The following is a 12,184-nucleotide window of genomic DNA, read 5'->3' on the forward strand; positions in this document are numbered from 1 at the left end:
AGTTTTAAAGTGGTTGTGTGCTGCAGCAATTTCAGGTGTTTACCTATGCCGTCATCTTGGTTTCTCCCTTGACTTTGTTTTTTGTTCTTCTTCCAGTTCCCTTAGGTGTAAGGGTAGAGTATTTATTTGAGATTTTTCTTGGTTTTTTTTTAATATAAGCCTATATTGTCATAAATTTCCCTCTTAGGACCACTTTCTCTGTGACCCATAGGGATTATGTTTTCATTTTTATTTGTCTCAAAGTATATTTTGATTTGTTCCTTGAGCTCATTGTTAATTCATTCATTGTTTAGTAGGATGTTACCTAGCCTGAATTTATTTGTGTTCTTTGTTTATTCTCATAATTGATCTCTAGTGTCATCCATTGTGGTCAGAGAACATGCTTGATATGATTTCAATCTTCTAAAATTTACTGAGACTTGTTTTGTGGTCTAACATGTGGTCTATGCTAAAAAAAAGTTTTATGTGGACTTTAAAAAAAAATGTATATTCTGCTTCTTTGGAATAAAATGTTCTAAAGGTGTCAATTAAATTCATCTGGAACAATATGTCATTTAAGGCCATTGTTTTCTTATTGATTTTCTGTCTGGAAGATCTATCCATTGATATCACTGTGTGTTAAAGTCCCCTATTAGGACTGTACTACTGTTAGTCTCTCCTTTTATGCCTCTCAATATTTGCTTTATATATTTAGGTTCTCCTATGTTGTGTGCATAAATGTTTACAAGGCTTATATCTTATTGTTGGATTGATTTCTTTATCATTATGGACTATTTTTCTTTGTCTCTTATTATAACCTTTGTTTTAAAGTATATTTTGTCTGATAAAAGTATTGCTACCCCAATTTTTTTCATTTCCATTTGCATAAAATATTTTTTCCATCCCTTTACTTTCATTCTGTATGTGTCTCTTTTTTGGCATTACAAACACTTTTTTTTAATGACAACATAATGTAAATTTATAGAAATTAGAGGCTAGAATATAATGAATATAAAAATCCATCCAGCTAATGGTTTAAAAAGCATCACTTAACAAAAAGAAATCTGATTCAAGTTACTAATGAACTCAAGGCTTCCATGGTGATAATTACACACAGCTTTCAATGTACCACATCTAAAGCCCACCCGTATTTAGAGCACTATTCAAGATGACAGCATATTCAATGACTTTAGTGATTTAAAGATTTTGACACTTTTAAGCATGCTGTCAAGACACATCTAATTCTAACAGGTTCACAATGCGAAATTCAAACAAGAATATGTGAATTTTTTGCAAACAGTAAGGTGCTGTGCAGATGTTGTTAACTATTGCTATTACTAATGTTCAGTAAGAAAAACAAACACTAGTCTGTATAACTGACCAATATGACTTGTAGAATATCTTAAAAGGAATGCAGGAATTACTTTTAAGTATGCATAGCAACAAAACAGACAAGAAAACCATGGCCAGGAGTGATGGTAATTTTAGGAATTCTAGACTATTTTGTTGTTGTTGTTAATCCTTAACAGAGGATATTTTTCCCATTGATTTTTAGAGAGAAGGGAGGGAGGGACGGAGGGAAGAAGAGAGGAAGAGAGAGAGAAAGGTTGAGAGAGAGAGAGAGAAACATCTATATAAGAGAGACACACATCTATATAAGAGAGACACATGGATTAGTTGCCTCCCACACGAGCCCCAACCAGGGCCAGGCTCGAACCTGCAATCCAGGTACATGCCCTTGACCAGGAATCAAACCTGCAATCCTTTGGTGTGTGGGCCAACACTCTAACCACTGAGCTACACTGGCAAGGGCAAGAAATACTATTTTAATAAATATATAAGGTTTTAGGCTATTCATAGATTACATGTAATATTTATCATTAGGTCCCTAAAGTCCCTGAAAATAACTTATTTTCTCGGGTGGTGTTTTCCCCTGCAAAAAAAAAAAAAAATTTAAAAGTCGCTCAGGTATTAATGTGCTGCTTCACCCAGCTCTTGTAAAAATTATGTTAAATATAAGAGATGGATCTGGCCCTAGCTGATTTGGCTCAGTGGATAGAGCATCCGCCTGTGGACTGAAGGGTCCTGGGTTTGATTCCAGTCAAGGGTACATGCCCGGGTTGTGGGCTCTATCCCCAGTAGGGGGCATGCAGGAGGCAGCCAATCAATGATTCTCTCTCATCATTGATGTTCCTCTCTCTCCCTCTCCCTTCTTCTTTGAAATCAATAAAAATATATAAAAATAAATAAAATAAAATAACTGCAAAGCAGTTCTGAGAGGTAAGTTCATAACACTACATGCCTACCTCCAGAAACAAGAAAAAGAAAAAGGTCCAATAAATAATTTAACCCTACAACTAAAAGAATTAGAAAGAGAACAAGAAAAGCCCACAATAAGTAGAAGGGAGGAATTAATTACGATCAGCATAGAGACTAAATAAGAAATACAAAACATCAATGAAGCAAAGAGCTGGTTCTTTGAAAAGATAAATAAGATTGATGAACCTTTAGCCAGATTCATCAGGAAACAAAAAGAGAGGACACAAATGGATAACATCAGAAATGAAAAAGGTGAAATAATAACTGATACCACAGAAATGCTAACGATTGTAGGAAAATATTACAAACAACTATATGCCAACAAATTGGACAACCTGGGCAGATTGGACAAATTCCTAGAAACATATAATTTTTCAAATCTGAGCCAGGAAGAATCAGGAAATCTGAATAGACCAAGACAACTAATGAAATTGAAGCAGTAATCCAAAAAATCAAAGCAAACAAAAGTCCTGGAACAGATGGCTTCACAGGGGAGTTTTACCAAACATTCAAAGAAGAACTAACACCTATTCTTCTCAAAGTATTTCAGATAAGTAAAGAGGAAGGAAGACTTCCAGGCTCTTTTTATGAGGCCAGCATTATTGTAATTTCAAAACAAGATACAAACACGACAAAGATAGAAAATCACAGGCCAATATCCCTGATGGACACAGGTGCTAAAATTCTGAACAAAATGTTACCAGCAAAATATATATATATATCTGGGATATAACTGCTCTGATTAAAAAGACTAGAATAGAATACTTTCTGGGTGATAAAAATAATCTATTTCCAGGATTGTTTATACTCCCTAAGCGTGTAAAAATAAACATTCAAATATAAATTCCTATCATACACATTTTATAAAACAGTAGTAAAAACAAATTTAAAGAGAATTTACACAAACCTATTAGTTAAAGTGTAACTTCATTGTTGAACAACAGAGCACAGTGTGCTGTTTAAAGAGTTGCTTAGAAAGCACAGGCTGGTCTGCAAGGGGCTGTTAGGGAACAGGCCGGTGTCCAGGCAGCTAGATTTGCTTTGCTGTCAAAATTCTTCAATAAATGAGTTTGTAGAAAATGGATGAAATTCAGCTTACTTTTCCCATGAAATAATGCAATTAAACATTCCTATTAAGTAGGCATTACACTTTATTTGAAATTTCTCAGTGACATTACAATGAATTTCAGCATCCACAATTTAAACAATTTTTGATAGGAATTTACAGCCCAAAATCTAATGACTTGGTACTTTCATGATAGTTAGGAAAAGTATTCCAGTCAGAAATATAGCTTAGGTTTGCTTCACTGTGTACATCTTAACATATCCAGAAAAGTGAAACTCAAAAACAACCAAAAGACAAAATGCTATGAAACATTTTTGTTGTAAAATAAACAATTTTTCTCAGAATAATGTATAATTAAACATATTTATTTGTAACCAATTTAATATTTCTAAATTCTCATTTTCAAATGAAAGGCTCAAAAAGTTAAAATTGATGATGCATACAATTGTAATAGAAAGAGCAATTTTAAGAATTTTTTCAACTTTAATGAAAGCATCAGTATCCCAGACACATTTACCATTTTTAATGAAATTTTTGAAAAATATTTTTAGAAAGAGAAAATGGGAGAGGGGGAGAGAGAAAGATTGAGGTGAGAGGGTATTATCAATTGGCTGCCTCTTGCACATGCCTACAAGGGATCATGCCCTGACTAGGAATCAAACCAGCAACCTTTCGATGCACAGGATCATGCCCTACCAACTGAGCCACACTGGCCACGGCCTGCATTTACCATTTTAAAAAAACAATTTAATGTTATCAAAAGTGGTGTTCACTCTAATCCTCTTCGTTTTCACATCACTATCCTGAGTCTTTATTCCAGGTCACATACAGCAGACAAAGGGAAACAGCACCAAGTGAATGGTGACCACTATAACAACTGCAGTATAAAAATAGCTGTCCCTATTGCAAATTTCAAAGACATCTTCAAAAATATAAGATTTATGGTAAAATATAACCCAGTAGGTATAGTGATAATTAAAGCAGTGGGGAAAAAAGGGTGTGTTCAGGTTAGATGATAATGAACCCTCATTTTCAATATTGCGCTGCTGCAGTGCTTTTAGCAGAGCTTTGTTAAGGTGTTTCATGGTGGCACGGGCCTGCAGCAAATCCCCAGAGGAGGGCTTGGTTATGCAGCCACGCTGAGTTGGCTCCACTGGCCACCAGTGGAGGCAGGACTAGAGGCTCTGTGTAAGTTCTTTGCTTTGAAATGGGTCTCTTGTAGTCAGCTTATGTATAGGCCTTGTTTTCTTATCCATTCAACTACCCTACATCTTTTAATTATAGCATTTAATCCTTTTACATTTAAAATGATTGTTGACAGATATATAGTTATTGCCATTTTATTATTCATATTTTTAATAGTTTTTCTTTTTTTCATCTTAAAAATGTCCCCTTAACATTTCTTATAATCCTGGTTTGGTGGTGATAGACTCCTTCAGCTTTTCTTGTCTGGGAAGCTCTTTATGTGTTATTTAATTCTAAATGACAGCCTTTCTGGGTAAAGTAATCTTGGTTATAGGTCCTTGTTTTTCATCATTTTGAATATTTTGTGCCAATTTCTTCTGACCTGCAAAGTTTCTGTTGAGAAATTAGCTGACAGTCTGATGGAAGATGCCTTTTAGGTAACTAATTGCTTTCTTCTTGCTACTTTTATGATTCTGTCTGTCTTTAAACTTTGACATTTTAATTATCATGTGTCTTGGTGTGGGCCTCTTTTTTTAAGATTTTTTAAAATTGCAAACAGTATGGGGTTTTATTTTTTTTAATATATTTTTATGGATTTCAGAGAGGAAGGGAGAGAGAGAGAGAGAAACATCAATGACAAGAAAGAATCATTGATCGGTTGACTCCTGCACACCCTCTACTGCGGATCGAGCCCACAACCTGGTCATGTGCCCTTGGCTGGAATTGAACCTGGGACCCTTCAGTCTGCAGGCTGATGCTCTAACCACTGAGCCAAACTGGATAGGGCAGTGTGGACCTCTTTGGGTCATCTTGTTTGGGACTCTCTGCACTTCCTGGCCTGTATGTTTATTCCCTTCTCCAGACTAGGGAAGTTTTCAATCATTTCTTCAAATAGGTTCTCAATTCCTTACTCTCTCTCTCTCTTCTCCTTCTGGTTCTCCTATGATGCATATCTATATATATAAAAGCCTAAGCAACCAGCTAACCAGCTGACCAGCTGGTAGCTATGACACACAATGACCACCAGGGGGCAGATGCTCAATGCACAGGCATGGAAATATGGAACAGACTTATGAATCTTAGAGGGAAGCGGGGAGGGGAGGATAGGAAGAGATTAACCAAAGATCTTATATGCATACTAGAGGCCCGGTGCACAGATTCACCGGTGGGGTCCCTTGACCTGGCCTGCAGGGATCAGGCCCAAACCAGCAGTCCGACATCACCCGAGGGGTCCCGGATTGCGAGAGGGTGCAGGAAAGGCTGAGGACCCCACCAGTGCATGAATCCGTGCACCGGGCCTCTAGTATTATTATCTATAACTAGTGGCCTGATGCACAAAATTCGTGCATGGGCGGTATCCCTCAGCCTGGTCTGCACCCTCTCTAATCTGGGATCTCTCGGTGGATGTCCGACTGCCAGTTTAGGCCCGATCCCTGCAGTTGGACATCCCTCTCACAATCCAGGACTGCTGGCTCCTAACCGCTCGCCTGCCTGTCTGCCGGGTTGACCCTAACCACTTCTGCCCGCCAACCTGACCACCCCCTAACCACTCCCCTGCCAGCCTGATTGACACCTAACTGCTCCCCTGTCTGCCTGATTGCCCCCAACTGCCCTCCCCTGCTGGCCTGATCACCCCCAAGGCTTTTATTAGTATAGATATGACCCTTCGCAGAAAATTTCACTAATCCTGCTTTACAATAAGGGCTTGATGATTGAATCATTTGGGCCAGACATCAAGTTTTCCTTTCTTTGAATAGTGAAGGGAATAATTATCTTGTCTTTAAGTTTCCCTGAACATCAAATGAGATAATGACTTAAAAAAGTATAAAAGCACCATATAAAGACAACTGTCTTTTTCATGTACTGAAAAGAAAATAAAGTGGTAACATTAAAAACACTATTTTATTCTCTCCCTTCCTTCCTTTACAGCCTTTATTTAAACTCTGAAATTTATAAAAATTTCACAGCTATTTTCATTTCTTTACACTCAATATTATTTTGTATTAGTTTCAGGTTTTATATTAGTTACAGAATAGTGGTTAGACAATGATATACTTTACAAAGTGTTCCCCGATATTTCCAGTACCCACCTGGCATCATAATGTCATTACAACACTGTTGACTATATTCCCTATTTAAGTGATGATAGGTTTACAGGTTCCTTCCAATCTTTCTTTTGTGTTGCTCGTCCTTGCTTTTCTTTCTCACTTCTTCCCTCATTTTCTTTATATATTACCTCAATTGACCCTCAAAGCTCAGCAAAGGCACTGGGACACACTTAATTCATTTTACAGAGCAGGAAACTGAGGCCAATTCCAGTTGGCTGCGGAACTTGACTCAGCGTGCAGGGAGCCCTCACAGCCTTGCTTCCTGCCCTTCCTAAGGGGCAGCTGTGGGGCAAACAGAACAAACCTTCCCATCATGCTTCGGAGCCTCGTTCTCAAGCACCTCTTCATCGCAGACGCTCCACATTCTTTCCTCGCCCCTGCCCCCTGCTCCTATTCTTTACTGGCCCCCATTCTCCGGAGCAGGTGGTAGGCTTGCACTCACTGCACAGGCGTGCGCCACCATGGGGCAGGGTGGGCGCAGGCTTGCCTTTGGGCCAAGGCGGGAGCAGGAGTTGCCGCCTCTGAAGTGTGAAGGCCACCAGGCAAGGCCTGGTTAACACCGCACTGGGAGCTTCTCTGAATCACTCAGTCAGTCGGGTACACCGCAGTGCAGCACCCCTCCACAGAGGTGGCTCTGCCCCTCAACCCCCTCCTCAGGGCTGCGGGTTCATGCCCCTCTACCAGGCGTCCTTCCATGCCCCTTGTTTCCCGCCAGGACGACCGGAGTCTTGGGGCCACTGCAGAACCTCGCTCTCCACTGGCCCCCTGTTCCAGCCCAAGCCCCCTCCGGAGCACCCCGCCTGGTACCCAGAGGGGCACAGGGTCAGTTCTTTGCCCAGAATGTTAGAGGTTGCAGTCGCATTTGCAGATGTCACCCAGAGCCTGATGGTGAAGGCAGCACCTGTGTGGGGGTCCTCATAGAGGGTTGGTGCGGCTTCGCTCTGCGCCCGCCCGCCTCCTGGCCATCACTTTGCCAAAGCCTTGGTGCTAGGCCGGGAGCCGCCCTCAGGTAGCCCAAAGTCGGGTCTCCCGCCTCTGCTAGGTCTCCACCCTCACCTGGGTCACCTCCTTTCTTCCACATTCGGCCTTCATCCATCCCTCTCTCCTGCAGTGCTTGCGCTCCAGGCCCAAAAGAAAAGGACCAAGACCAAGAAGGACAAAACCCAAAGGAAGTGAATCTTGAACCCCCACATCCCATTCTCTGGGTTTCCTCCTGCACCTCCTCTCTGTGTCACATCTTGAACCGGCACCCTGCAGCCCAGCCTCATGGCTTCCCAGCGGCCTGGTAGAGTCGGTCCCCGGGAAGCTGTGGATCTGTGGCCAGAGGCCCAGCCTGGGTCTCAGCAACCCCATGCCTGTTGGAAAGGGCTGTTGGAGGAGGACCAGAGCCTATTGGTCATTAGCTCCCCAAGCCAGAGGAGGCACCACAGGCTTACGTCCCAGCCGCAGGCCTCACTCCCCCCTCCCCCCACCCCCTGCCAAGTGGTCATGACATTACGGAGTCCTGGCCTAATTTGCATATTTCTCTCTTATTATATAGGATATAATAAAAAGGTAATATGCTAATTAAACCAAACATCCTTCCGGAGGAAGCCGGGACCGAGCGAAGCCTGGGTCCCAGGTGCCTGCCAGCGGCTGAGGGAGGCAGCCCAGTCCCGGGTGACTGCTGACAACTGGAGAAGGAAAGCCCAGGTCCTGGTGCCAGAGGGAAGCCAGTGCCAGCAGCCGGGGGAAAGAAGTCCTACTCTTGCACAAATTTTCATGCATCCAGCCACTAGTACTTGATAATGTCCCAGAGGTCCTTTGAAGTTTCCTCATTTATTTTTAATTCTTTTTTTCTTTTTGTTGTTCCAACTGGGTATATCTACTACTTGGTCTTCTAAAGTGCTGATTCTATCCTCTGCTTCATCTAATCTGTTATTGATTTCTTCTAGTGTATTCTTCATTCCAGTTATTGTATTCTTTATTTATGACTGGTTCTTTTATGGTTTTTATGTTTTTGGGGTTTTTTTGCTTACTGTCTCTTTGTTAAATTTCTCACTAAGTTCCTTGAGCATCCTTACAACCAGTGTTTTGAACTCTATCAGGTAGATTGCTTGCCTTCATTTTATTTAGTACTTTTTCTGGAGTTTTGTCCTGTTCTTTTATTTAGGACATTTCTTTGTCTCCTCTGTATTTGCTTCTATGTATTAGACAGATCTGCTACATCTTCCAATCTTGTCAGGATGGCCTTATGTACTAGGCAACCTGTGTGTCTCATTGGCACAGTCTCCCTGATATCTGAGCTGGGTCCCTTATGTGGGTTGTGTGTGCCTTCCTGTAGTAATTGAGCCTTGATTGCTGTTGGCACATTAGTGGGTAGAGTTGACTCGCAGGCTAGCTGGCTGTGGCTCTCCAATAAGTCCAACATGTTCCTATATTCCTGCTACATTACTACCCGTTTATTCTTGGCCTCATCTTCCCTGAGAAGTTAAATATTTTCTAGATAGTCTCAACTAAGAACAACAACTCTCATCATACTTCCTTTTTGAGAGTGGAAATGCAAGTTGATTGATTACAGAAATGGGAGGAAACAGCATTATATTTTAACCAGTGTGTAAAGAAGTCTCTTATGTAACCAGTTATCAGGGCCCTTTTCTTCAGAGAAATTTGTTTTTCTGCAAAGAACTGTTGGGATGAAGTTTTATAGCTTTGGAGTCCTGGTAGCCACTGTCCTTGTTTTTGAACAACATGTCTTCACATTTCAAAGGTAACCTAATGGAATCCTAGAGGGTGGTTGGCCATTTTCCCACTTGCATACCCCATAGAATGTGGTAAGTGCACTGGAATGGGGAGCAATTGTTAAAGTTTGAAGGTTAGCTCTTTCTGAAACTTTCCATGTTGCCCTTACAGATATTAAATTTCAAGAAAAGGATCTCACTAGAACTAGGGCCTGTCTTTTTTCTTATCTGGTTCCAGTTTTATTATCAGGATTATATGTATATCTGGATTATATGTACATTCAGTGTGTATGGAGATTAAAGAAAAATAAACATTTATAAAAAGTAATTTTTACACCCTAACACATATAAAATACATTAACTATAGGTAATTTATTTTATTCTTGTACATAAAACATAGAAGGGAGAACAAGGTCAAGGTATCAAATAGGAGGTTAGGTTGTGCATGAGTATTCAAGCATGGAATATAAAAGGAAGAATAGTTGTATTATAAGAACAGCTACATGTATATATCTAATTCTTATTTTGCTTAGTAGAGTGATTCCTTTAAGGTTTTCTACTATAAATCACTTAGAAGAACACGATTGAACACATGCTCTGGCATATATAATATGAGGTGAAAGTAGTTCGTAGTTCATGGCTATGTGTAACATTGTAATGTATTCACTAGCTAATATTTAGGGCTTTTATTGATATTGTTTTCTTTGGAATTATTTTATTCTTTGTTTTGCTTCTATGATTTTTTTCTTCTCCAATTCCTGCTGAAACAGATTCTTCTCCCCATGTTAGTGATTGGCAAAGAGAAAGGGACAGAGAAAATTATACCAGAAAAAAAAATTGCATTATAAAGAGCATTTAAGATAATAGAATTTTACTGGTAAGCCTGAAGCTGTGTTTGCACATCATCACTGAACTAACTATAGTTGGTTGATTCTTTTTTGCTCAATATGATTGTCAATTGTCAAGCACAAACTTCACTGAATAATTACTGTTATTGAGGTGACACAGGTGTCAAATTGCGAGAAAAATCAGTGATTTATGTCTCCATATTTCATCAATAACTCGGATGACTATGATTTCTAAGGTCCTTGCCAGTTCTAATATCCCATAAATTGGTGATTGGCTTTAATTAAGGGTAAGGGAGAGGGAACGAGGAAAACTGATACAACATGTCCAACCTGGTACGGTAGACAGTGACACTCACTGACAGAGAGGGGGAAGAGAGAATGCATGGTTATTTAGCACCTGTGTTATCCCATTCATCAGTCTAGGCACTTAGAAGTGTGACCTCTTCAGATGTCTGCAACCCTACACTCTAGGACTCTCTGTTGACATTTTACCAAGGAGAAACCTAAGCCTCAGGAAGGAAAAACCATGTGCCCCAAATCAAATAGTAAATGTAGAGTTTGGATTCAAACCCACTTTAGCCTCATTTCCATTGTGCTCATTGCACACCATTGCCTCTAAAAAAAATCTAGAAAATATGAAAAGAACCAATTTGAAGGGATATCAGATTTGCAAGTTTGTGGAGAATACAGTCAGTCTGGAATGCAGGGTAGAGAAAGGCCGGAGCTGGAGGTCCAGTCAGCTGGCCCTCACATATGGCAGGTCTAAGGTGGCCTCAGCGCCTGCTTCAGAGAAAGCCCACTGGGTACAGGGCCTTGTGTACTCTCCTGTAGGGAACCATATGATCACGTAGTCAACCAAACTCTTTGAGAAGATAACCCTTGGCAAGATATACTAAAAGCTTTATCATGTGCCTTCAGAATGAATACGCATATAACAGTGTGCTGAGACTAAATGTTATGCAAAGAAAATAGACAGAAAGGAAGAAGTGGTGAAGAAATAAATGAGAAAACTCCTTCATGCATGGCTTTTCTTACTATTTTTTGCTTCAACATATACTTTGAAGTCTGACTGAGATCTGTGCTCTCAAAGAGAGAAATGAGACAATGACTATATTTTAACCAAATAATATAAAAAATATTTAATACTTTGTGTCGATGGTGATGGTCTCTGTGTGTTGGGGGAGGGGAAACTGCAGTTTTGTGAGCAGAAGCATATCTGATTTCTCAGTCCCATATTGCCACTAGAAAAAAACACAAACTCTTCTTTCTGAGAGAAAAAAAATATTTGTTTTGTACCACACAATTCTGTGTGCTGTTTTTCCAGGAATAGCCAATCACTGAAGCTAAAAGAGAAATCTAATTTCATTCATGGTGACAGACTTTGATGAATTATTTCTGAGGGAAGAATATAATTTCTTCTTGGACTAGCTAATGATGTGGCTTTTTTTAAAGTGGTTCTTTGTTATTGTTTTCTTGTCATAATGATTTTCCTAATAATGTTTTGTATTCAGGCAATCTCTTAGAGGCAGATTTGTAGTTGTATTGAGATAAATATCATCAGTGAAATGCCCTGAAAGACAAAAAAAAGTTTTGAAGGCATAAATACCATCTGCCTAGGAGAAAGGCAACAACAACAAAGAAGTCTCCATAGTCACTTGCTTTTAAAGGTCAAACACAATAAAGGGTACAGCTAAAATACTGGCAAGTATCTGGTAAACAACCAATAATTGCATTGTGCTATGATTACCTAAGTATAGCCTGTCAGGTGAGGCTATTTATTTAGAATCAGAAAGTAGGGTGCAGGGAGAAGAGGAATTAAAAAGGGGGATCCATGATAGTGGTGAAGTAGGTGGAAGGAACACTCACCTCTTCCCAGGACCAAACTGGAATTACAAGTAAATTATAGACCAATCATCCTGAATAACCAACTGTAGACTAGCTGAAAAGAAATTGTGTGTG

The 12,184-nt window shown here is 39.9% G+C and overlaps 1 protein-coding gene across 1 annotated transcript in view; it reads left to right on the forward strand.

The window, feature by feature from the left end:
* Window positions 1-9,240: 9,240 nt before the first annotated feature.
* Window positions 9,241-12,184, forward strand: part of CPB2 (carboxypeptidase B2) — a 73,495-nt gene continuing 70,551 nt past the window's right edge. The window contains 1 exon segment of the mRNA XM_059684482.1: window positions 9,241-9,406. Coding sequence (XP_059540465.1) covers window positions 9,333-9,406 — 74 coding nt within the window. The 5' untranslated portion in view covers window positions 9,241-9,332.

Source organism: Myotis daubentonii, chromosome 2 (assembly GCF_963259705.1).
Source record: "Myotis daubentonii chromosome 2, mMyoDau2.1, whole genome shotgun sequence".
Taxonomy (NCBI): Eukaryota; Metazoa; Chordata; class Mammalia; order Chiroptera; family Vespertilionidae; genus Myotis; species Myotis daubentonii.